The sequence below is a fragment of the Cryptotermes secundus genome, unplaced genomic scaffold (genome assembly GCF_002891405.2).
Source record: "Cryptotermes secundus unplaced genomic scaffold, Csec_1.0 scaffold1171, whole genome shotgun sequence".
Taxonomy (NCBI): Eukaryota; Metazoa; Arthropoda; class Insecta; order Blattodea; family Kalotermitidae; genus Cryptotermes; species Cryptotermes secundus.
In genome coordinates, this window is record NW_019743669.1 from 346,274 (window position 1) to 373,724 (window position 27,451).

The following is a 27,451-nucleotide window of genomic DNA, read 5'->3' on the forward strand; positions in this document are numbered from 1 at the left end:
ACATCTCGCTAGTCCATCTTATGACAATGACCGCCTCAGTTGCATTTTGTAGGGGAACAACAAAAAGTCATCACGATAGATTTTCCATACAGTGCTGACTGAGACCCCAATCTGTTGTGCTAAACATTGCATACTTTTTCATGGACTTGTTGTGCCTCAACCTCCCGAATTCTACTGACAGATTCTTCTGCACGAAAGATGAGCTGTGTTTACTTATCTTCGTACGTTTATCACACAAAATTCCTGTCTCTTCAGACTATTAATGAACTGATACATACTACTCTGTCCAAAAAGTATCCGACCTTGGGCCGGGAAAAAAGTTCTGTATCTGGGCGGTTACAATACCTAATCCCCTTCAAAGTAGGCCCCTTGTGACTCCACACAGCCCAGCGGTCCTTCCATCGCTGGAAGCAATTCTTGAAGGCTTCTTTTGGAATGGCGTGCAGCTGCGCCGTCGCGTTCTGTATGATGTCCTCGCTGCTGTCAAAACGGCAGCCTTTAGCGGTGTCTTCAATCTCGGGAACAGCCAGAAATCAGAAGGAGCCGTATCAGGAGAGTAGGGAGCCTGGCGAACCTGCGGAATGCCGTGCTTGGCCAGGAAACCCTGGATCATGTGTGATGAATAAGCTGGGGCGTTGTCATCATGCAGCTGCCAGTTGCGTGCGTCCCACAGCTCCGGTCTCTTGCTCCGAACTGCATCACGAAGATGGCGGAGGACTTCTTGGTAGTACTCCTTACTGACAGTCTGGCCTAGTGGTGCGTACTCATGATGCACAACAGTCAGTATCACCTTCACATTGCTCCGAACCTGTCGTGCTCTTTTTGGCCTCGGGGATGTTGGATGCTTCCCTTGTGACGCCTGGACCTTGGTTTCCGGGTCATATCCGTACACCCACGACTCGTCACCAGTGATCGCAGTCTTCAGGAACTCAGGATCCCTGCTGGCGCACTCCAGCATGTCCTGCGCGACCTCAAGGCGGAGTTGTTGCTGCTCCGGTGAAAGCAGCTTGGGCACAAATTTTGCCGCCACTCTTCGCATGCCCAAATCCTCAGTTAAAATTGTGTTTGTGGAACCTCTGCTGATCCCAACCTCATCAGCAACTTCACGGATGGCCAATCGACGGTCCTCCATGATCAGTGTCCGCACATTTTCAATGACATCAGCATTGACGGTCTCCCGGAACGCTGCTCACTGTCCGCCGATATACGGCCATGTTTAAAGCGGTTGAACCAATCTTTAATTTGAGTGACCCCCATTGCATCATCGCCGAAAGCCTGCTGAATTTTGCGAATTGTTTCCGCTTGGGTATCCCCAGTTTCTGACAAAACGTAATGCAGTATCGCTGCTCCAAGCGTTCTGTCATCTTGAGCGAAACGAGAATGTGACGAACACGTGTTGCACCACTTCGCTATCTGGCAGCCACAGACGCATCCGGCGGTGTTGCGAGTCAGCAAAAAATCACGCATGCTCATGAAAGTCCCTTCTACCACTACGCTCAGTTTCCCCACCCCTTTGGCCATTACTTACAGCGGCAAAAAATAAAGTCGGATACTTTTTGGACATACGATAGAGCTTCTCGATGGTGTAGCACGAACAGGAAAATCTCGACGACATTGTTTCTCCACAGTAAAGCAAGAACGACCACAAGAGTAAAAGGTTTTGATAACAAGTACTTTCTAATCCATCGCATATGAAACCCTCTTGGGCACTGTTCAGCGTTGTGGATACATCGATGTATTAAAATTTCATACAATCTCTTTCGGTAATAAATAAGTTATTAACATTTGAATGGGTCAGGTGACAAAAGCACTCTGTAAATGACTGGAAATAGAAGCTATTCAATTAGCGGCTGACTAACTGTATGTTGATGCCGCATTCTGTTTACTGCAATTTGGTCAAATTTTTACTAGTTTTGAAGTGATTTCGATCTGAAATACTTTTACGATATTGTATGCTACGTTACAAATGTTGATCTAAGTGTGTGCATTGAGATTATTTGTTTTCATTTGAAAACTCAATAAAAAATGTATTGAATTCTTTTGCGAGTATTATTCAGTCTTCGCTACATGAACTAGGTACATGTGTAAAATAACTGAGTTTGTTGACAGTGAGCAACAACATAAATACAATTGCAAAAGTTTACATTTATTTCGATCCATGTGGGGGATTTCATGAGGGTCTATTGGCAACCAAAACGGGATATCCATATAAAAAATTTGGGACACCATTTTTCTAAATCCTAACTTAGTCTCTATTCATGATAATATTGCCAGATAATTCGACGGGTAGGCGTAATTGGGAGATCCGGTAGCATATGATTGCTGGTACACTGCAGTGACTGGTCAACAGAAGTCATGGTTGAGTGTATAGTAGTATCGCTTAGTATTCGAGATATCACGTGTTCACATATCTGTCCAGAGACCGGGAAAGCTGACAGAGCTTGTTCGTGTATTTCCTCAGGCCTTACGAGGAACAACTGGGATAGTACTTAAGTAAGATCACGGTCCCTTTCTTCTACATCTCCAGTTCACCGATTATCCTATCATTCAGGATTTATAACATCAGCACTTGAAAGCGTCGTTAAATAAGCGTCTAGTAAACAAAACAATTGGCCATTGAACTTCAGAAAGAGAGCCCGAAGGTTGATGTGTGTTTAGCTGCATTTGGCTAGTCACGTAGTTCAATAAAACAAATAAGAAAAGACAAGAGTAAAATTTAGCTCCGGAAACTGGCGAGTCCAGTCAGTGCGCAATAGACGTCGGCGGCAGCATGTGCACCACGTCGCGTATTTTCCTTTCCTAAAAGTGTTTGTGTTTTCCGTTAACGAAACCGAAATTTCGCGCCTTTTCGGTAAACTGTAAATGTTTTTGCCTATTTTCCACATGGTACTGAGAATTCTCGTATGGTTTTCTTACATTGCGCATATCTCGCGAAATCTTAAATTATAGACTACGTTTGCGCGTTTGCTGTTAGCGAGACCGTAGATCTTACTTCTCGTGCTTCCGGTAAGCTGTGTTTCCCGTACACAGAATCGTCCCTACATTTTGTTGAATTGTGCAACATTTTCTTTGACTAAGAAAGTGGTCGTCGTGTTTTCGGTGTACAGCACGTGTTCGTCTGTGATTTGTGCTTCTTGAATGTTTATTGTGTCTACTTCCTGTCCCCCTAACAATGCCGTACCACTACTCTTACTTCTACAGCAAGGCCATTGCCGATGACGACGGTGATATGCATACCTACAACTTCCGTAGGGGGTGAGTTTCTTGGCTTCACGTACGAGTATGACGTGGCACTCTGAACCTTTCCATGGTTGGTGTGTCAAGTATCACTTATCTCAGGACAAAACAGTTTTCTGTCAAATGGGGTAGTTTTAAGAGGCGGAAATGGTAGCCGTGCGCAAATACGTGGAATGGCTTCAAAGTAACTATATTTTTTCTGAAAAACAATAGAAGAGAACTTTCTGAAGGCAGCATTTAATTTCGCTGCGAATCATTGAATTGAAAAGCAATTTTATGCGTTCTTTGTACAAAGTGTACACACGAATGCATAATGGAGATGCATATGCTCGTCTGTCCTCATGTTTCAGCTCCAAAACAGCTTATAGAATTAAATTTGACATCGGCTGTCTCCACAATGAAAATGTTATCGGCGATTCATTTTGATCTGTATCGGTCCAGTGTAATCCCTGCTCTAGGGTGGAGTTCAAATCAAACTTTGTGTTAATCAAGTTAGGGAATTCTAAAGGATTCTGATGAAGGTGCAATAACACTCGGGATTACTGGGTTTTTGGACTTCGTCCATCGTCCGGTATTCTAAAGAGCACTAAAAGAACACAACTTTTAGGAAACTGAGTCTGTTTCCGTCCTCAGGTTTGGGAAAGGGGACACCTACACTGTTGAATGCACTTGAAAGAGCTAACCCCAGTCAGTGGACCAGGTGCAACGGACCCAGGAATGTATATGTTCCCCATCCTTTCCCTGAGAATGGAAACGGTTCCAGTTTCCGAAGCATTTTATTCTTTAGAATACCGAACGATGAACAAAATCCAGCAATTCCGAGGTTAGGAAATGTACTCATAGCACAGACCTAACAGTTCTGGCTTATACATTCCACTTCCTGTGATTATCTCGATAATCCCGAGATCCGCGGAAGTTTATTAAGCGTACAATTGACCGGTTTAAATTTTCTCGTCAAATTTTGTTGTAAACCACTTTTAGGGCGGGTAACGCTCGAGATGCGCGCAAAATACAGGTACATCTTCATGTAAAGCGTCCATCATTATTACTCGAGTTTAGCCAAATTTCCATAAATTTTAGTAAAATGCCATAATGATAAATTTCGTGAAAAATCCGTTGTTTCTCGAGTTGTTACATGCGGACAGACGGACAGACAAACATGACAATTTTTACAGGCGAATTTACGCAACTTTTTCTCAGAAACGTAAGGACGAGACACTTCTCGTATAAAACATTGAACTATAACGCAAACGAAAGAGCAACGGTAGTCAATGTTAACAACTTATTTTGACACATGTTTGCATATGGTTAAAATTTAACGAAGTACAAGGAAAACAATTTACTCTTATGACGCTGATTGTCTCTTCCAATAATACTTTTGTACCTATGTGAAATAAGTGCAAGCACAATGACGCATACAAATTGCAAGAACACGTTTGAACAGCATTAGTTCTCTACTGCCGTTTCAAAATACCCACCGAACAATAATGTAGTTACAATATTGTTTCAAGATATTGTGTGGGTTTAGTTATCATCTCTGTATGCACATGAAAACATTTTGTAACCATATAGTTTATCGTATTATTAAATTGCAGCATCCTGTTACACTGTGTAGGTCTGACTGCGTTTCTTCCTTTTGACCTCTATGTGCAAAGTCGGTTAATATTCTCTCGTCGTCTCCTGTTTATTGTCGTTAAATATTTCGGCCTAACCGGCCATGATCAGGTGTACAGGCTGTTGTGATGAAGGACTCAAGGCAGAACGGCGTTGCAGTGAGCAGCAGATCCCTTCATCACAACAGCCTGTACACCCGATGATGGCCGGTTAGTGACAGTAAACAGAAGACGTAGAGAGAATATTAACCGACATTGCACATAGACAGCAAAGAAGTAGAACCCAAAGTCACCGTGGTTTTTCATTATCATTACGCAGCTTCAGGTTAGCATACAAAGTCGAGAGCTAACGCTTTGAATGAACGTAAGTTACGTAATAGATCGCGAACCAGATAGCGGTCTTTGTTTAGGTTTATCGTGCCTATTCCGTGAATGTTGATAGTATTTTGATGTAGATATTAGAAACGTAGTATACCGTACAAAGAAGACGGTTTACGATGAACTGTTTTCACTGTGTTGCAGGGACCCGCGGATGGGAGATGGGGGGCAGTCGGACGCGTTCTGGACGCGAGGCTCGTACCGGTTGCTGTCGCGCCTACTCAAGGGGGGCATCTCGGGCTCTAGCAACCTCTATCACCCCGCTCATGCTATCTTCAGAGTAAGTGCACAGGCCGTTGTATTACTGTTGTTGTAGTTGTTATTATTATTATCATCGGAACTGGTGGTCCTATTAGTCGTTTTTATGAATATCCCTGTTTGACAGAGAGGCTATAGCCAAGAAACAGATAGCAGACCTTGAGTGTAGAAGTATAGCTTCAGGCCTATACTCATATGACGTACACTTCAACTGGAATTAAATTTCGTGATATTTATTACACCAACTAAAGTCCCGTTCTTTTAGGCAGCGTCTACACGAGCGCACAAAATGCGAATGCTACCCTTTCTTCTGGCTCAATTGCAGACAAAGAACTACGCACCGCATTCTGCAACTGTGTGGTGTCCTCAGCAACGTCCGTCATAAAGTACCTTCGTTACAACGGACGCATTTTGTGCGCTCGTGTAGACGCTGCCTTACTCAGTGTCATCCAGATTTGTAATATGATTTCCAGTTGTTGCAGAAATTACTGGCATCACTTTTGTTACATTTATAAACACAGAGATGTGACGCGGTGTAGTAGGCCAAAAATTCACCGACGTTTCAGAGAATACGTTAATGTGTTATAAGGCTTAGATCTCAGTACATTTTCAGCTTCTTTCATAACCACATTTCTATGTATATCGTGAATAGATATTTCCGCGTTCTGTATCAGAAAATGTAAATTGTTTGCTGAGTATAGTTCTTCTACATTTTCTTCTTAGATTTTGTGGATTAGGCTCTCAGGCTCATTCCAATTCAGAATCAAATAGTAGACTCATAATCATGAAACATACTCCGTGGTTGTAGTCCGCTAGAGAACCATACCGACCGAGCGACCGTCGCTTGTCGGCGAAGCTACCTACTACAAATGTTACGGCCGTGGGGATTCGTTGCGCTGACCACGCGACACCCTCTATCCGCTAAAGACTCGTAATTACATTTCTAATAATTCATTGTTTCAAAATGTTTGTGTCAATAATGTGTTTATCGTGGCTTGCTGCAAGTCGGTTCGACGTATGCCAATACCATTCACTTATTCTTGTTCAAATTCATGTCATACGATTGATTCTTATTTTAATGGTCGGTGGATTGCTGAATTCTCTTTTTGCCCCTAGACGAAAAGTTATTAAATGTTCTGATAAATTATTTGAGAAGGACGTAAATTGGGATTTTCTTAAAATAAGGCGTTACAATTTGAAACAAGCATCGCTAAAAGAATAAACAACCAAATGGATTATGCTGATCTGCATGTCAATCAATTAAATAGACAAGGATTGTTCCAAAGTCTGCTGAGATGTTTACTGTATCAAAGAGTTTTTACTTCGAGATAATTGTCTAAGTTTATAAATAAATACTGCATAAGGCAACAGTTTAGATGGACATTGTCTTTTTATATAAGTCGTGGATATTTCTGACGTCTTGCCTTCAACGTTCAGCACATTGGCAGACATCCATTGACTGGAGATTTTTTTTTCGGTGTTTCGAAGGTCGGCTCTGTTCCGGCTTCAGGGAGAAACTGAGAAAGGAGTGGAAATATCTACTCAGTCAGGTCCGTTGAGCCAAGACAACCCCTGTTACTTGGCTAGTAATAAGGACCGTCTTGAATATAAATTTCCTCTCTCTGCTTCTCTCTTATCTGATCACGCAGACAGAGACAGCACCCGAAACACTGCACAGTACTCAACTAGAGAGAGCTAACAAAATCCAGTTTGCTTCCTTACATCATGATAGTTCTGTAGATCTCCGTCACGGAACTTTAAGGCCGAGGGCACACCAAGGAAACTGGCAACCGCAACGCAACCGCAATTTCCGAGAAATGTCGCCGATTTCAAGCAGGCAACTGGTTTCCAGATTAGCAGGCGCACACTGAGGAAACGTAGGCTTGATTAGTTGCTCACATCATCTCAAGTGCGTATGTTCGTCCGGCTTAATGCATGATTGTATTTGTTAATTTCGTGCACTTACCTTCTGCAGTGGAGGATAATAGTACTGATCCAGTCATAATATGGCGGTAGTTGAGACCGGTTGATACGGCGTGAGAATAGAGAATGACGACCATAAAGAATTTTTTTTTAATTCCGCTTAGTGGGAGGTTGAGTCCAACTGGGTCCACTCGGCACGGCGACCACTGATTGGCCTATTGTACCTGCCCCCGGGTGATTATAATGACGGAGAATTTGGTGGAATGAAGATTGGCAGGGGAAACCAAAGTACTAGGAGAAAACCTGCCCCAGCGCCACTTTGTCAACCACAAATCCCACTTGACCAGATCCGGGATCTAACCTGGGCCGCCGCAGTGGGAAGCGAGCGACTAACCGCTTGAGCTCTGGCGCGGCCGTACGACCATAAGGAGAATACTGGGATGTTAATTAATTTGTTTTGATTCAAGTCAATTCTTTTTAATCAGGAAATATCGCATTCACACGCGATACGAAATTTTGACATACAGTGCAACAATTTTAGCACGATAGAAGACACCGGATGACGGCCGTATACAACCGAACCGTGTAATGTGGAAGAAGGATGACTATAGAATAAGTTGTAGTGAAGATGGAAATATATGTGAAATAAATGAAATTAATGCAACAGGATTCTTAAATACAATATTAGGAAAAGAAACTATTTAGTGCATCTGCTTTTCTGTCACAATTTAAACGGAGGCGCTTATAGTGTTTCAAAAGAACTTAACCTGGATCCAGACTCCGTCGTCTCATGAGAAATGCTTTCTCAAGCCAAATCTATTTTGTCCCTCCTAGCATAGTCTGAGTGGTGTTCGTCATATATAACAGGCTCTTGCTCAACTAACTTCATAAGAACAAAATTACCAGCTTCGTCGACCTTTCGTGCCACCTAAACAAACCAATGATTCACTGAAGCGCATTACAGAACAGCTGATCCTAGAAAACCACGCGGCAACGCAATTGTGAGAAGACTTGCATGCTCCGTTGCATGTAAATTGTGTTTGTCTCTCCCTCCGCGAGTTGCGTTGCCGTTTCCTCAATTTGCGCTGTTCCTTTCAGTAATTGTGTTCAGTTCAGGCTGACAACAATTCTCGGAAATCGCGGTTGCGTTGCGGTTGTCAGTTTCCTTGTGTCCTCGGCCTAACACTATAGCAGAGATCGAGATGAGTTGCGTTGCGGGGAAAATAGAGAGACATGAGCATTATTTTGTAATATTTAAAAACTATGGACAAAGGAGAGAATGAATATTTTTGTGCGATTATATGTTAGAGTGTGAAGTTCAGAGTCAACCGGACGCAAAGAGCATGGATTTTAGCAGCAGAACAAACCTTCCATAGGACAACGAAATATTTCATCTTGAGGAGGAACTAAGTAAGTACCTATGTGAGCCTATTTTTGAGGATTTGTTATCGTTTCCTTCTGTATAGATAGCATCACCTGATCTGGACGGCGTCCAGCAACCCATTTCTAAAATAATTTTCAGGTGAACCTTGCTCCAGGTCACAACCTTAAGAATTTTCCGGCGATTCGAAAAGTGCAGGATATATGACGCCGGGATTTGAACCACGGTGCTTACAAATGACAGTAGAATAGAATGGAATAAAATACTGAGTTGATTTCATTTTGCGTAGGTATTTAATATTCTACACTGCTTAAAACTTTGTTGTTACGGCGTGTAGTCCTTGAACGTTACATCTTTTCACTGTTTAGGATTTGCATTTTCGCTCGGTCGGTATAGTGTCCCATATATCTGTCTAAATCAGGCGTGACAAGCTGGATGTACACGGGCTGTATGTGGCCCCCACCTCCGGCCGACAATATACAGCTACACAAGTACACCCTTACCGTAAGTCTCCACAAGATGAGAGAAAGTCTAGTGGGCGGGATAGTGGAGGGTGAAAAAAACGCACCGAGTAATACTTTAGGACCGGGGTCATGTAGAAAATCCATAATTCCTGAAATTACGTCCCTCACAGACTTTTCATATTTGGATAAACGAAGGAGCTGATCTGTCCGCATGAAGCAGCTAGTAGTGTCACCGAGCCTTGCTTTGTTTTCACGACGCAAGAGACAGGCGGGCAGGGGATTGTGCTCAGTTCCCTGGCTGCGCGAACGATTCTCCGCACAACTTGTTGCTACTGTTAGTTCAGCCAGTGTTTTATGACACCTGGAGGTTAGACAACTGACCGCCTTTGTGGTCTAGTGGTCAGAGTTCCTGGCTACAGATCCAGAAGTCCGGGTTCGATTCCCGGCGCTACCAGATTTTCTGAGAAGTAGTGGGACTGGAACGGGGTCCACTCAGCCTCGTGAGGATAATTGAGGAGCTGTTTCAAGGAAATAACTGCTCCAGTCTAGAAAACCGAGATTAACGACCATGGGGATCCGTTGCGCTGACCACGCGACAGTCGCCCGGTCGGTATAGTTCACTTGCCGATTACAGGCCATGGAGTTTGTTTTTGTTTTGGTAGGGTAGAGAAAAGAAAACTCGCCCTTCGAGCAATAATTTTGCCTGAGAGACACTCCTCAACCGTTGGTTTTCTCGTTATACAGTAAGTAAAGTAAAGTAGTCCAGCGCTTAATTAATTAAGCGCCATGCCATGAAGACGCATGAGGGAGAGGACGTATAGGTTCACCATTCTTGACTTCAGCGCTAGAAGGAGGTGGGTGATCAGTTTCACGTCCCGGCCGCTTTAGCCCCAGGGAAAGGTCAACCGTATCGCATTGTATGGAGGCTTGTTGAGCCCCAGAGTCGGTCTGAACACTGTGGGGAAAAGAAAACTATCTTGCCCCTGCCGGAATTCGTAGCCCGTCGCTATGCCCACTGAGCTATCCTGGCTCTGGTTAAACAGTGCCATTCCGAGTTTGAAACCTTCTCAGTTTCAACTTATTGAAGCACAGATTTCAGAGAACCAATTAGCTTGCAACATTTATTCATGTTTACAACTATAACATATGTTACGAAATAACTTTTGGAACTAATACCAATGTAGGACTTTATTATTAGTGAAGACATCTTCTGTGAATTGGAGAAAATACTTCAAAATATTGAATTCGACTTCAGAAAATGTTGTGTTCAGCGACAGCTCGTTCTCCTAATTGACTGGTTTCATGAATGATGTTGTGGGAAAACTGAATAAAGAAACTGGCCTAGCAGTAAAATTTACTAATTTTATTACGTAATTCGTTCATGGCTACACATCCAAAGGTCCCGGGTTAGATTCCCGGCGCTACCACATTTTCTGAGATGTAGTGCGTCTGGAACGGGGTTCGCTCAGCCTCGTGAGGATAATTGAGGAGCTACTTGAAAGAAAATATAGAGACTCCGGTCTAGAGAAACGAGATTAACGGCCGTGGGAATCCGTTGCACTGATCACGCGACACCCTCTATCCGCAAAAGTTGACACTAACTTCGCTGACAGGCGGCAGTCGCTCGGTCGGCATAGTTCGCTTGCGGATAAAAAGCCAAGGAGTTTCTTTTAGAAATAAAGGAACAGGATGAGGTCGATATTAAGGGTATTAAATGGGTTTAAGATCTGGCCTTTTCAGTTGATATCACAGAACCCCTATTTCAGTTGAAGATACGTCTTCAGGAGGGAAAGAGAAAGCCATCCATGTCTGTGTATGACAGTATAAGAACTTGTGAAACAGAACTTCGGCTCAGAAAACTTCAAATGAAGAGGTGTAATTTGGTACATTTTGAGGCCTGCAAATCCCTAAGCCTTAGTGAGTCACTTCTTGAGTTCAGCGAGTTCGCAACCTACTGGCCTGTTATGAAGTCAGGAAAAAACTTCGTGGCCTGTATTCCGCAAACGAACTATACCGACCGAGCGACCGCCGCTTGTAGGCGAAGTTAGTGCCAACTTTTGTGGATAGAGGGTGTCGCGTGATCAGCGCAACGGATCCCCATGACCGTTAATCTCGGTTTTCTAGACTGGAGTCGCTACTTTTCCATTCAAGTACCTCCTCAATTATCCTCACGAGGCTGAATGGACCCCGTTCCAGCCCCACTACTCAGAGAATCTGGTAGCGCCGGGAATCGAACCCGGAACCTCTGGATCTATAGCCATAAACTCTAACCACTAGACCACAGAGGCGGTCGTTATGAAGTCAGTGCGATATGTAATTCTGTTATCTAAAGAATCCGGCATATATCTACTAATGGAACTCACTGAACTTTCGTTTCGTTTCGTTTCGTATGCCAAACATGTGCGATATTTGTCAATGCTTACGGATATGAACAATTATTTTGTCTCATGAAATGAGAGAAGACTCGAAAGAGATCACATCGAACAAGAACTGATAGTGATATTTTTTGAACTTGATGCAAGAAATGTGTCAAGCCTCGGGAAAGAATATTTGAGTGACAGAATACCGTAGATGAGGCAGTTAACAATATTAGTCTTCACTGTGGAATGTGTGAGCTAGTAGTGACATGCAAAAATATTTTTTATAATTTTATTTGTTTATTCTTTGTTTCTTTAACGATGTGTTCATAGCTCAGTTTATGTACCAGTGAATGGTAGAGTGATTAGTGAACAATGAATAATGGATTGGAGACAGTGTGCAGGAAGCGGCCATAACATAATTTAAGATATGTAACCGCACCATCGAAATCTTCCCCCCCCCCATTTTTATTTCAGTAGCTGATAGAGTTAATATAAGAAGTTATGAAGAAACGAAGGTTTAAGACACAGTCAGAACAAGGAGTAGGCGATGAGCAGATAGACCAAACTTGAGCGGACAAGGACATCTGCTGGTCCTTGCGTCCAAGCATCTGGTGTTATTTTCCAGAATGGAAGAAAATGATACTTCAACACACCCCACTGAGTTTCTTTAGAAATTGAGAATTTGACTTACAGCGGCAAGCCACTTTGAGATTTCGAGAAGTGACAGTCCCTACCAGCCGTAAGTCAAAAGTGGGAGTGCCAGGAGATCATTAGCGACCCCTCATAAGTTGCATTGCTGTCAATTTCGCCATTTGGTCTTTTAGGGCGAAATTCCCTTAGAAATAATCTGTCATTGGCCGGAACCAAAATTAAGCCAACTCCCCTTATTTGAATCAGCCTCTCAGGGAAATCAGGAGGAGAGGAGAACAGGCAGATACAACTCAGTTAGGACCTCTGGCTCGGCAAAGAGATTTTTTAGTCGTCTATCAACTTTCGAACTCGGCGGAGGCAAACCCCGCATCACACGCACTAAAAGATAATTCTAAGAAATACAAAACTTTGCTCCCATAACGACTCACATAGAGATGTAGCTTAATCAACGAGAGCGCAGCACAAAGGAATTTGGCGAGCTGATCCAGTGCATTTTAGTGTAAGTGTAACACCAGCTGCTTGTAAGCCAAAACTAAATCAGACTGTGTGAATTTGTACAGCCGATTGCCTTTAAGAAGAGCAATAAAGTGTAGTAGTGGCACAGTGAATTGTGTTGGTTAGAGGTGCTTCAACTTCACTTGTCCGGGCCTGACCCGTATCCGACCTGAAGAGAGACTCATCTCCACTAGCTAGTCAAACCCACCGTCAGCTTTCACATGCTCACGCCTTCCCCACTTACTATGAATCGTAAACAGTCTCTAACTGTTTTACTGAGCACCCATACTATCAGATCCAATCCTGAAATCCAACCCCCCCCCCTAATCTCAACTGAAGGAAGAAGAGGTGGAGCCAGAAGAAGCCGTGGAGCCAGGTCAAGCCGAAACCAGCTATGACCTAGCAACTTCAGCAGCGGCAACACCAGGTAGGGCAGCGTCAAAGTGGTCATCGGAGTAGAGGGGCCGATCGCCATCGACTCCCACTCCCACTCGTCGGTACTTTCTGTGCTTCATCTAACCTCCACAGTTCTATGCCACACATAATCCTAGATTCACATAACATTTCATGTATACTTTCTAACGTCTGGACTTTTATGTTATAATTTCTAGCCCAAGACTTGTCTATAGCTATGAATGTCTGATGAGCTTATGTTTATAGGCATTGCTTGTTCCACCCTCCTGCGATTTGTACTTAAACTTGTCCATTTGCTCTATATTTTGGCCATACATATCCTCCCTTTCGGATTTCTAGAATGTACTTCGTATTTTGAATGCTACTGGCTTCTGCTTATTAGAATTACATTTTAAATGAGAGAAGAGCCAAGCTGATCAGTTTAATGCCTCGGACGGGTACAAGATTTGAAAACTTGAACTTCAGGAACCGTTCCTCCATTCGCTAATGTGAGTACCGCCCGTCAGAAACAAAGCGATCAGTGCAGCAGCGCCAGTGAGGACTGAGCGAACAGAAGCGAAGTGCGGTTGTGAAGTAACCGAGGATGATCATGAAATGTAGGAGAACCTGATGGAATTTTTTCGTTTTGTTCACATTTCCTAACTTTGACTTTGGTGCGGTTGATTCTGGTCCTTCGCAGAACACACTGCAGCAATGCATGACTAACAAGGGAATGGTCCGATCCGACATGTCGAAACCTGCCCTGATTTTTTTTTTCACTGGAAGAGTACACACACCAAAATCCATTGTCAAAATTTTAGCTGCTAATACGCACTGCAAGTATTTTTTAAAAATTGCTGAACATGGCCAATATGCCTGCCAGACCCATGGAGAAATGTCCACCCCTAGCAGAACAGAGCAGTACGCAACACGCAACACGGCTGACTCACAGCCTAGGCTTCCGGTGCATCTGTAGAGAGATAACACGGCACAAATGCATCGTAATCTGACAAGTACACAGCTGGGGTTGTACAAACCTCTGGTACAAGCGGTTTCGCGTACACAAAAAATGAGTAATTTCGGCAATTTTTAAAAAATACTTGCAGTGCGTATTAGCAGCTAAAATTTTGACAGTGGATTTTGTTATGTGTACTCTTACAGTAAAAAAATCAGGGCAGGTTTCGACATATAGGATCAGATCATTCCTTTATGAGATCCACATTAATATTATCCACCCACCTATATTTATGCTTTTCTAGTAGTCTCTTTCCTTTTGGCTTTCCCATCAAAATGTTTTAAATATTTGGGTAGCTTGTTAACAGATGATGGAAGGTGTACTTGTGAAATTAAATCAAGAATTGCCATGGCAAAAGCTGCATTTAGGAAGAAGAAGAATCTTTTTACCAGCAAATTAGACTTAAATTTGAGAAANTTTCTGTTTTCTCTCTCTCTCTCTCTCCCATGTCTGTTTAACGAAATAAACATGGTCTCAGAAGTTCATGCAAAGCGAATGTTGTAAGCGGTCACTTCTTTCTCGCATCCAAATCCATAAATAACTGAAGACGCTACTGACTCGCGCATGCTGCGTAAAGAATGCCGATCAGCTTGCAGGCGATTAACATACCCAGCTTAAATGCCACTAATTTAAACTGATGGCGAATCATTGACTGACTGACTGACTGACTGACTGACTGACTGACTGACTGATTAGTTTTAGAATTGACTCGGCCAGTGACTGAAAATCATGGCGGCCGAAATCAAGGTCTTGGACAATTTTCGTAATTTGGTAACGTAACGAAATCGCTGCTTCCAACTTTGAGATGTGACGCTGATTGAAAATGTAGTGAAATTTGCAACTCTGTGAAAGGATATATGAATTTCGAGCTATTTCTCAGTAAACATACGTGACACGTCCGTACTGTGAGAGAAGTGTTTCGGCACTGAAATAAGTAGGTCTGGTGGCAAAACTACACGTTGTTTACGTTTCTGCTGTTATGCCCTTCTCACTCAGCCAGAAGTTGCATACATTTCTTGTGTGAACACACATATGTGCGTGGGCAAGTGTGTGAAATTTAACATATCAATATTGTGGATTGTGAATATATTGATCATAAAATCTCTTTGTATAATCCTTTGAAGATAGAAGCGAGTTTGTCAGTATATACACGCATACGTAAATTACTAGTTTATGGTTTTTAGCGTCACATAACAATTGTGGGTTTAATTAGCGTGCAAAAAAAAAAAAAGTAATAAGCCAATTTATCATAGCAATCACACTACATGTTTCGGTCTAGCTGATCGTCATCAGGTATGTATAATGAAACAATAAACATATTACTTCATTGCTAATTAGTATGATCAAAATGGATCCATTTTTCGCTGTCTTTAATTTAAAGTCTTCGTTTTGTTTATGAATCTATGAAGGTCATATTAAAATGGTAAAAATCAAACCCATAACATAAAATGTAAATTATTATGTTCATTGGCTGCATGTGATGGAGGGTTGTTGGGAAAAATATAATTGTATAATTGAAGGCACACAGTATGAAAAGACTTAAAGTCTTACGACTTATGCCTGTTACTTATTTATAGTTAGACAAGGAGGCCGGGCTTCACCACGCAGCACAGGATAAGTTCTGAGATTCACTCTCCGGTCGCTTTGCCTCTCTTTCCGCTCTGCCAGTTTAATAAGGATCTAAGCACTTCAGCGTTTATGAATGCTACTAGATGGAATCGAACAGTGGCTGTTCATCACTTTGCTGGCAGCTCATAAAACGTTGTGCAGTGAAGCTAACATCCCTGATACTGGGAGCAATGTGAATAAAGATAGCATGATGTAGACACCAAGTTTTATGAAGCCACATATAAACGGTCTTTTGACATTGCCTACCTGTGCTGGGTAGTCCTTTGTTTCCACACTCTAAGGCACAACTGACATGTGAATCGGCCCTACGCGCTGATTGCAATCTTATCGTGGATAGATATCGTGCTTGTTAGATCCTGTAGCCTTCTCTGTGATAATCCAGAAATTGTGTGGGTTTGTGTGGCGAAGTTGCAATGTAAGGGGAACAGAAGGTGGAGAGCTTTCACGGCGACTAAACGTTTTGAGGCAGAAGCCAAATGTTTCGGTGCCCTTGTCTGTCTCCAGCATAATCATTTCCCGACGAGAAGATTTTGCCACACAGGCCTAAACAATAGCTGTTTTGAAAATGTTTTAGAATTTAAATGTCTGCTAATTTAAAGGCGTAATAGAAATAAGACAGAGAAACTAACAGAAGAACAAATTAAGGACCTATTAGTTATTAGGCCTATTCATTTCTTTATTGAAAGCCGTCACAACACAACAATTAATCATATGTGTATGTAGTTTCAAGTAGTACTTTACTACATGTTTCGGCTTTCAAGAAGCCATCATCAGGTAAATACACTTAAAAATACTTTTTAGCTATTGAATTGCGTGCTAATTACACGATGTAGTATTAATTTTTCCAAATATTATACAGTAATATCAAATAATATAAAGTTACAATGAAAGTAAAGTCTAAAAATGAACTAGGTAGATAATTAAAATACAGTTAAGAGCTGTACATAAAGTAATACGATATTTCAAATTAGGTAGTACTCGTAACAATGTGTGGTGTTGCTCATGCGCACGTGCTGTATACACAGACGGTTGTCATGGTGCCCGGTGTTCCGTTGCTGTTACTGTACGTTATTATTTCATTCTGATTTCTATTTGACAGGCGCCTCCATTTATGTGTATATGTCCGATCTGTTGAGGAGATGGATTACAACTTTCAATAAAGAAATACATAATATACAACAGGAGGCATTCACTGGAAAAAAAAAGTTCTATTCAGTTTAAATATTGGATCTCTTCTCCACTTGTAAAAGGATATTAACCACTGGGTTGTAGGACATTTTGCCCTGGAAGAAAACTGTGAATTACAAACTGATGAGAACTAAGTGGTACGGAAAGTGGAAAATAAATATAAGCCTTGCCTAAGAGGAGCGAATTAAATGGGAAATAAGGAAAAGTACATGAGAGGAAACTTAATGATTTGTGCAGTTCAGTGTTGCAATAAACGTTAAATGAAGCACGTCACATTATCCTTCACATGTAGTTCTGTTCGCTTTATCCCCCTACAATTCTTTAAAATCCTCATATTCGGAGAAAAAGAAAGAAATTTGACCCTACAGATAACGTGCTAAATAATGTCGCCCAAAAAAATACAGTTTTAAAGAAAATACACATCATTCGGCAGACATATTTTACAAGAAATGGCACCACTTGGTGGCAAAATGGCTAAATCTCGCAAAGACAAAAATTTACGTCACCATTTTTGAGGCGCAGATTTGGACAATAAATAGCACTTCTAACATTTTCACCAAAACATAACAACGACCAAAGTCGACCCTCAGACGTCCGTGTCACATACTGCAGCAGGATAAGGAGCCATTACTTTCAAACAAATTCATATTCATATTCTCACAATTCTTCCGATGTTAGACAGAATACTATTTCTCGATATTTCAGGTATTACTCACAATGAAAATAAGGAATTGCAATAGAATAATAGCATTCATTTAAAAATTAATATTCTACATGGATGGGATTTCTTATTAATATTAAATGTTCATTTAGTTCTGTCATTCTACTTTTCCTTCGTGATAAGGTGGAGAGACCAACGAGGGGGTGGTCGAAGTACTGCAAATAAATATCTCTTAATGTGCTTCTTTGTTGGCCTTAATGTCTGCTAAATCCTTCTTCGAATTCACCTTTCTTGCCCCAACAAAGCGCACCAGCGACGCTTATAACTACGCAGAAACCAACGGCTCATTGCAATTGTAAATGTGCAGTCTAATTTCAAATTAATATGAGTGTGGAAAATTCTAAATCTTGGTGCCATAATTCTGAGATTGATTTTCACAATTATTTTTGCTCTTGAAAGACTGTGATAAAAAATCCGTTGGTCTGGATTTAAATCCTTTTTGGCTAAAATATTTTACAAGTCTTGGTGGACAGTAAAATCTTCATCTCCCGTCCTAACATAAGGACTATTTATTGCTCTGTTTTGTCATTTCTTTCGGACGACAAATGCAAATGACCAGTCTAAGTCTTTATAATTCCAGAAGATCGATCATTTCATTTAGGTGGAGTAATTTGTGCATGTTACTGTCCGCCGCTCCTACACAATTCGGAAATTGACATCTTTCTCCAAATTCGTTGCCATTTTTATCCATTCTTTTTGCTTGGTGGGAACTGGAAAAGAAAAAAAAAACGGTAAATACTATAGTCGTTTTTATTTTCAGTCTCATTGATTCTTTCGGCAACAGCAGTGAATATGCAGCAAACCTCCAAAAAAACTGTAAAAGATTTCTTTGTTATATGTTTAAGAGAAAAATGCTATGTTTCAAACTACACATGCATTGGTACAATTTTAATACAATAACATTTTTTTATAAAATTCTTTATTTTCTTTGGATGCGATGTTTTTGTTGATGAACATGTATTAAAATTTGTTTTTAATTTTTGACTGACGGTAATATTGACACGTGTATTAGTGATTATAGACGGAGTTTAGAGTGGTGAATAGATTTATTGACCACACTCAGGTCGTAATTATACAAAAATCTATAACAGCATTGCTGATTTCCACGCTAAAAATCACTCAACACTAAATCCTCTTAATCAAATTTCACTAATCTTTACGCGGTAACAGCTCTCCACAATGGCTATTCCTCTGCGGCGTTCTCCTCAGACTTTTCCTGGTAACGAATCTTAGCAATGGAGATTCTTCAGCTTCCGTTGTCCGGTGGTAAACACTCCACAGCTGAACCCTCAACTCAGCTGAACTGTCAATTATTGTAGGCTTCTCGTTGTATAGACTCGAGTCTGACTTCAAGGAAAACGCGTCCGTTGCCCAGCAATGGACATATGAGAGCCACGTACAAAATACCGCATTCTCTATTGTATTTACAGCGTCGTTGCATAGAAACGGGAATTATCCTGTTGTTGCCTGCGTAGTCGTTGCCGCGGGGATATGTTCACCGAATGGTTGCCTAGAAATGGGTGTATATGTCACAATATGTTATTGAAGTTGCTTTATACCATACAATATGAGTATAACTGTTTTAGCTCCTCAGATATTGCTTTGCACGTTTTTAACATCACTAATCCAACTGCCTGTGGGAGAGTTTTCCATCTTCATAGTTCCTTCCAGTTGCTAAGAAACCAAGTGTAATGAAAAGTTTTTTTTTTTTTTTTTTTTTCCACATGGAGTGACTGCTCTTCTAATAAGTGGATCGCTGATTTTGCAATGAGTGAAATTATTTTCGGAAGAATTTCCACCTTTATAGCGTAATAGATCCTTAAATAACAAAACCAGTCTTCCGATTCACGGACTGCCTCTGTTGCCTAGTTGTCAGAGTTCCTGGCTGCAGATCTAGAGCTCCCGGATTCGATTTCCGGCGCTACCAGATTTTGTGAGAGGTAGTGGGTCTGGAACGGGGTCCACTCAGCCTTGTGAGGATAATTGAGATCTATTTCAAGGAAATGGCGACTCCGGTCTAGAAAACCGGAAATAACGGCCGTGGGGATTCGTTGCGCTGACCACGTGACACCCTCTATCCGCTAAAAGTTGGCACTAACTTCGCCGACAAGCGGTGGTCTCTCGGTCGGTATAGTTCGCTTGCGGACTAGAGGCCACGGAATTTGTTTGTTAGTCTTCCGATTGTTCTGTCATTTCTCGTAGGAAGTCTGTGGAAGAGAGAATATTTCATTTCAGTAAACAATCTTTCGTCCACTCCATCCTAGTCAGGTTTCTTTCCTCGTTATTTTTCTTACAAAAAGTGTCATGTATCATCCGATATCTTTTCGACAACTGTAGGAGGCCGAGCAGAAAACAATCCGAAAAACTGAATCGTGTATAGGCCTTCTCAAGGCACCGGCTTAGCTGCAGACACAAACCTGTGTGTGCAAATATTAGAGAAAAATTGTGTGTTTGGCGGCTTGAAAAGGAACTGAAATAGGCTTATGCTGGCGCCACTGAAGTGTTCTCATGCAACTGACGATCATGAACTGTGTGGGAATGAGGATAAGACACTGCAGATTGCTTGTTGTCGGGTTATCAGCGCTTGGACTGCTCAAGTGTCAAGCGTTTTCTTGTCGCAGTAATACAGTTCATATTACGCGTTGTCTGCGTTTTCTACGGATTTGAGTGACGCATTGTTTGTTTATCGGTACTGTTGCAAGACAAGGACGTACTTGATAATCCCAAATTCTAAGATTTCTGTCACGCAGTGTACACTTGCCGACTCTAACAAACAATTGAAGTCTTGTTCGAGTATGCGACAGTTCTTGAGCAGCTGTCTTTTATAACATCTAAAATACCCCCACTATGTTCACGACAGCCCTCCGCTGGATCCTATACTAGATTACTGCCAAGAAACTATTAGCAAAAAAATATTAATTTTAATTTAGAGGAAACTGAAATTACGTAGATTCTAAAGGGTTCTGTGATGGTGTATAACACACACAGAATTACTTGGCCTTTGGACTTTGTCCAAATGCCGGTATTCTAAAAACTAGAGAACACAACGTGTTAGGGTCCCTTAGAAAGTGGTAACCTCAGTTACTGGACAATCCATGTCACTATAGTTACAGCTTTGTAAATACCTGAGACCAGGCTATGTCGGAGAGAAGTAAAAAGAAAACCTGCAATAAAAATTGTGATAAAATATACTCAGACCTGAAACTAACTCAGTTTCACGTCTCTGCATATTTTAGCACAATTTTCGTTATATTCTTTTTTATCTCCCTTCGACAAAGGTAAGGTATTCATATATATATATATATATATATATTTTTTTTTTTTTTTTTTTTTTTTGGTGTTCAACCCCCATTTTNGCCCCAATTTGGGCCTAGGCCTACCTCCATGAAACTCTCCGTTTCACTTCGGTTTACTAGATCTTACACATTCGGTAGGACTCCTTGGGCGAGTGATCAGCTCGTCGCAAGGCCTCTACCTGTAGACAAACACAGAAAAACGCACACAAACATCCATGCCCTGAGTGGGATTCGAACCCACGATCCCGGCTTCCGAGCGAGCGAAGACAGTGCATGCCTTAGACCGCTCGGCTACCGTGACCGGCTTTGTTATGTATACTTACAGTTATTTCCTGTTATAGGCCACTCGCTGTTGGCAAAACTTAAATAAAGGAAATGAATTGAATCGAATCATCACCGTCACCGTCATCGTCATCGGAAAGGCAACTTTTGCTCTTCACGGAAACATGTCCTGATTGCGCCTCAACTGTTACTGCTGTAGGTAAACCCAAAATTGTTTCTCTTGGTCATATTGTCAAGTGTATGAGTGACTAGAGACGGAGTTTAGATTGCAAATTGGATATATTGAGCATTTACAGATCGTAACTACAACTGATTATAGCCCCATCGCTAATTCATACACTTTAAAATTCACTACAGCACGCGCTAAGCCTTCTCTGTCGTATCTTCACCGGTTGTCGCCTGATAACGGCTTCCAAAGCCTTAGCTTCCTCAGCTTCTGTGTTCACGTGCTTAATGACTGACTACCCTCTCACAACTAACACTTCGGCACGGATCGCATGGAAAACACCTTTCTCAACAGTTCTTCTATTATTAGATCACGTGGCTATCGCTCGCCCCGCGTAGAGACTGCATTCAAATGTTGTTTACGAACATTACCTAACAACGACCGTTGTTTACAGAGTCATTGTTTAACAATGGGTCTAAATTATACAATATTTTGTAATGGTTATCCCTTAATTATTAATATATTAATTGTATTCAAAATGATGTGCGTTTTTTCCACCTCATGGAAAATGTGATTGCATTACTGCAATTGTTATTGTTATCAAATTGACAGAAATTGCCTTGATTTTCCTTTTGTTTTTATATGTGTTTGTCTTACTTCTTTCCCCTACTCCTGCTTATTTTATAATTGGTGACTGGGGTGTTAAGTCGGTACGTAAGTAAAAAGGAATTGAATTAACATTATCATCGTCATTATCACCATTACCATCATCGTCGGCATTTGTCTGTGTTTTGTAGTAGGCCCCATGTAATACGTTCAGTCAGTCCCCGGATCACAATTCTTTTCTACTTCCAGATCGCTCTTATGTCATATGCCAGACCAGTACTTACGGGTATATTTCCCTGTAAGTGCTTATTCTCTTTCAAAACCAGTTCTCGTCTGCTACGTGATGATAGCTGTTCGGTTTCGATAACTCCTCTAACTCCAATGTAATGCGTGTAAACTAGACCTCCGCAGCTATTTCGGTATGATAAATTGCTGCTTGCGTCCTTCGCTCAGAAATTACGGAACAGATGGAAGTCTGGATCCTTCAAGGGCAGCTCGTCAAAGATGGAGGAGTCTCGTGACGTCACAAAGAGCGAGGTGTAAAAGTCCGGTCCGTGATCAAATTTGATCGAAATCTGTCACATGGGGGATGCGAGTCCCCCTTTTTTCTTTACCACTTTGCGCTTGCAGCACCACTCACATTTATTTTAGTCGCCGATAATACACATAGCGCTTAACATAGCTGAGTCACTCGTTTCCTCTTCGTAGCTATACACACTCCATGAAGCAACAACAGATGGTTACTTCATTTATTTAAGGGCGAATTATCAGTGACTTAAATTAGACTCTAGGGCAGTGTTCCTCAACCGGTGGTGTATGAGGTGTCGTAGAAATATTTAATTCAGCAAAAACGTTTCTACATTGTAAGCATAAGCTTCTCGATATTTCCACACTATACGTAGTAATTTTGTTTATTGTATACTGTATGAGTGCATTGTTTCATATCGTCACGTGGTTATGGCTCCGTGACTAATAATAATGGGTTCTGAATTGGATGATTGGATTTATTGACACCTTCTTATGCAATCTCTCTTAATCACAATGAATTACAGCAGCTCACAATAAATGATTGCCTAAGACGCGTTCGATTCTTGTTCTCGTTTGACTCTGTTCTATACTACTTATAAAATCTCGAGGCTGTCCATAGAAAACACATCCGTTGCCATGCAATGGATACATGCGAATCACATAGAAACACCTCTTCTGTTGTCATGAATGGGTGTTTATTGGTCCATTACCTAGCAATGTATCTACATGTCACAATATATTTAGAGCAATATAACATGTTATCGAAATTTGTTACGGTCTCTAAGATCTTAAGAACGCCAACTATCGATTAATTTAATGGAAAAAATGCAGAAGTGGAAAAACAAACTTGTTGGATAAAAAGGACACAATGTATTTTTACAATGAGGGGTCCACTTTTTATGGGGGGACAAAATTGGCGGTGGAACTTAAGACTCAAAACGTCCAGAAACACTGCTCTAACCTGCATACCATCAAATGACGTGATAATGTGAATTTCTAAGGACTTGCAAGTGAACAGACAACGTTCCCAGTGGAGCCACGAACAGTCGGTTACATATCGCTGGTTTTTGCAGACCACATGAGACCTTGGATCCACGTGACCTACACTATATCCATTTGAAGCAACAGTGCTGAAGAAACCTTTGCGATGTTCAGTCGGAAGTGTGATCAGGAGAGTGAATGTTGTATGGATCGGCCGCGCTCTTTAGGAGATTCAATTAGCTGGTCAGTCAGTAATTTAGTCGTGTACTTAGTTGGTTAGCTAACTAACCAGGCAGTTAATTGCTTAGTTTCACTTAGTTAACTAGGCATATTCATTTAGTTGGCCAGTCACTGATTAAACAAATGATATATCGAATTCGTTCATTTAGTTGGTTAATCAGTTAGCTGGGCAGTAAGCCCTTAAGTCAGTTATTAATACGGATAATGTAACAATCAGTAGTCAGACCGTCAGTAATTTCATTATTTTGTCAGCTACATACACCAAATTGCATGGCAAAATCATGACATAAAGATAGGAAACAGATATTTTGAAAATGTGGCACAGTTCAGATATTTGGGAACAACGATAACAGATCGAAACCTGATTCAGGAGGAAATTAAGAGGAGATTGAACTCGGGTAATGCTTGCTACCATTCAGTCCAGAACCTTTTTGTCTTCTCGTCTGCTGTCCAAAAACATAAAAATTAAAATATACAAAATTATAATTTTGCATGTGGTTCTGTATTGGTGTGAAACTTGGTCTCTGACATTAAGGAAGGATCATAGAATGAGGGTGTTTGAGAACAGGGTGTTGAGGAGAATATTTGGACTAAAGAGAGATGAAGTGACAGGAGGTTGGAGAAAACTGCATAATGAGGAACTTCATAACTTGTACACTTCCCAAGTATAAGTAGAATGATCAAATCAAGGAGGATGAGGTGGGCAGGACATGTAGCACGAATGGGGAGACGAGGAATGCGTATAGGATATTGGTGGGAATGCCGGAAGGAAATAGACCACTGGGAAGACCAAGGCGTAGGTGGGTGGACAACATTAACATGGATCTTAGAGAGATAGTATGGGATGGTATGAATTGCATTGATCTGGCTCAGGATAGGGACCAGTGGAGGGCTCTTGTGAACACGGTAATGAACTTCGGGTTCCTTAAAATGCTGGGAAATTCTTGAGTAGCTGCAGAATTGGCGGCTCCTCCAGAAGGGTTCAGCTCCATGAGTAAGTAAGTACATAAATAGCCGGTCAGTTAGGTAGGTAGATTGGGCCGCGCCATAGCTCAAGCGGTTAGTCGCTGGCTTCTCACCGTGGCGGCGCGGGTTCGATCCCGGGTCTGATCAAGTGGGATTTGTGGTGGACAAAGTGGCGCTGGGGCAGGTTTTCTCCGAGTACTTAGGTTTTCCCTGCCAATCTTCATTGCACCAATTGCTCCACAATCACCCTCACCTATCATCTGGGGCTGGTAAAATAGACCAGAAGTGGCCGCAGTACAAGGGACTTAGTCCCACCCCACTAGCAATAAAAAAATAATAGGTAGGTAGACTGTTACTGCAAGGATGTCCTTATTCAGAGATTGAAAAAATTGTGAGATGGGATTGTTCCTTGGCGCGGTTATTTTGCCACGCGGTTTGCTTACACGATAATGATGATCACTCTCTTCAGGGGGGGGGGGAGAAATACTTTAAGGCATTGTTTGAACTTGGTGTTGAAGTCAAACCACGTGTGAAAAAGAAAAGACGCACGAGCAGATCATTGTTATCATGCGTGCAGGTCGACCACGACTGAAGTGCAACGTACAATAATGTGAAACGTGTTGCCATGACGTCGATAAAACTGCATCACCGGGACGGACATTGGAAAGCCTGCAACAGCGAGGTGCAGGAGGACGAGGTTCAGCAGGAGAAGGCGAGTGTGAGTGCTGAGAATGCTGACAATAATAATAATAATAATAATAATAGTCGTAATAACAGTGATCTATTAATACACATTAGTGACTATACACGGGATTTAGGTTGACAATTGAATTTATTGACTATAACAGACTCACGGATTTACACACTCTGTAGATCACTAAAACTACAGCGCACACATATTCTTCTATTTGCTCACTTTTCGTTGCTAGGTAGCGGCTGCCAACAATGCAACTCAAAGTCAAAATAAAAATCAAAGTCACATTAAGACCGACGGTCAGTCGGCCAGTCAGTCTGTGTCTGACCCCTATGTTATGATCGATGGTCTAGTCGGCCAGTCTGTCTTGGAATGCAGCACCCATCTGGGCCTTACGACCAGATTTTTATTACTGTCAGAGAGTTGCAGGTTTGTTGATGTGCGGGGCTTTCTCTCTGACGACAGGACGGGTCTGTCATTTGCAACTGCTGTTGGCCCTCGCTAGAGCAATCATTCTCGGATCCGAGTCCCGTGGGACTCGCAACCATATTTTATTTTCTCAGATTAGAGACTTCCGTTTTCGTCGCCTCCTACGACTCGTTACAGGGTCTCTGGCACGGGCCGAATAGAAAACACTGCTTTCAGCAGTTCTACTATTGTTGCTTACTTATTCGTTGCCGCGGAAACCTGTTTACCCCTCCCTTGCCTAGAAATGACCGTCTCTTCTCATTCCATTATTTCGTCTTTCAACCGCCAGTAACAATACAGATGGCCTTATAAGTTATCGTAGCGAAGTAAAGCGCGTGCAATTTGACCCCAGCATCGTTAAACGAATTGGCTTACCTAACCAACACAATGAATTTGAGTCATTCTGTCACAAGCTTCCTTCTGAAAATTCAAGTGGAAATCTCTTAATTTGTTGTAGGAACTGTATCCCAATATCTGGCCTTGAATTTCTAGCGAACTCTCAAATTTAATCTCTTGAGGAAAATAATTTATTGTGTTTTCTTCCCGTTCCTTTGGTTGAGGTACTATGCTACAAATTGGAAGGTTGCAGGTTCGATTCAAGATGAGGTGATTGGATTTTTCAATTGACCTAACCTTCTAGTCGCACTATGGTCCTGGGGTCGACTCAGCCTCTAACAGAAATGAGTACCAGGAATCTTCCTGAGGGTTAAAGGGCGGCCGGTGCGTTAGACTGACAATCTCACCGCCATTCTTGAGCCGATTGTCTAGAGAAAATGTGGGAGCCTCGACGTCTCACAACCCTACGGGCCTCCACGGCCTGTTAAAAGGATAGCTTACCTTTCTTATCGTTATCTCCCTTTCCTTTAACTTCTTCATAACTTATCTCTTTCTGTCCCTTCTCCCATATTCCTTTCCCACGCCTGTTTGTCCGTCCTATCATTGATTCTCCCCTCCTCCCTTCCACCCCTCAGCACCCTTCATGTTAGAAGAGATTAGGTATATATGCAGAGGCATATGTGGCTGTGTTAGCCATTGATGAATCGAAGCTATTTGACGATTAACGCCATCTGTCAGACACTATGTCCTCAGCGAGTGCAGTATACTGTTATGTGTATGGGTGACTATACGCGAGTTTGAATTTGTGGATGCATTTATTGACCACTTATACACACGACTCATAAGTATAAGTAATTACAGCACCACCGCTAATCTCCACAATTCACAAATCACCACAGCACCCGCTAAACCTTTTCCAGCCTATTGTGTCTTTAACAGCCCTTCCTTGCAGACGACTTCTAACAGTGGAGACTTTTCAGCTTCACGCGCTCAGGTACTATCTCCACAGAACTCTCTAACAACTGACTTTGTCCCCTGCTTGTAACATCTCGGTACGGACCACGTAGAAACACCTCGTTTCCAACAGTAACTCTATTGTTGCGTGCGTATTCGTTGCCGCGGTAAGGTGTTTACAAAGCCGTTGTCCAGAAACGGTCGTTGTTTACAGTCACTGCTTAGCAA

The 27,451-nt window shown here is 41.8% G+C and overlaps 1 protein-coding gene across 3 annotated transcripts in view; it reads left to right on the forward strand.

The window, feature by feature from the left end:
• The first annotated feature begins 2,763 nt into the window (after positions 1–2,763).
• Positions 2,764–27,451, forward strand: part of LOC111874244 (calpain-A) — a 218,810-nt gene continuing 194,122 nt past the window's right edge. For 2 of the 3 annotated variants that reach the window (XM_023869579.2, XM_023869583.2), the window contains exons 1-2: positions 2,764–3,255; positions 5,373–5,508. In XM_023869579.2, the coding sequence (XP_023725347.1) occupies positions 3,173–3,255; positions 5,373–5,508 (219 nt within the window). In that variant the 5' untranslated portion in view covers positions 2,764–3,172. Of the gene's footprint in view, positions 3,256–5,372; positions 5,509–23,740; positions 23,809–25,348; positions 25,490–27,451 lie in introns of those variants that run through there. The other variant, XM_023869584.2, reaches the window with a different exon arrangement.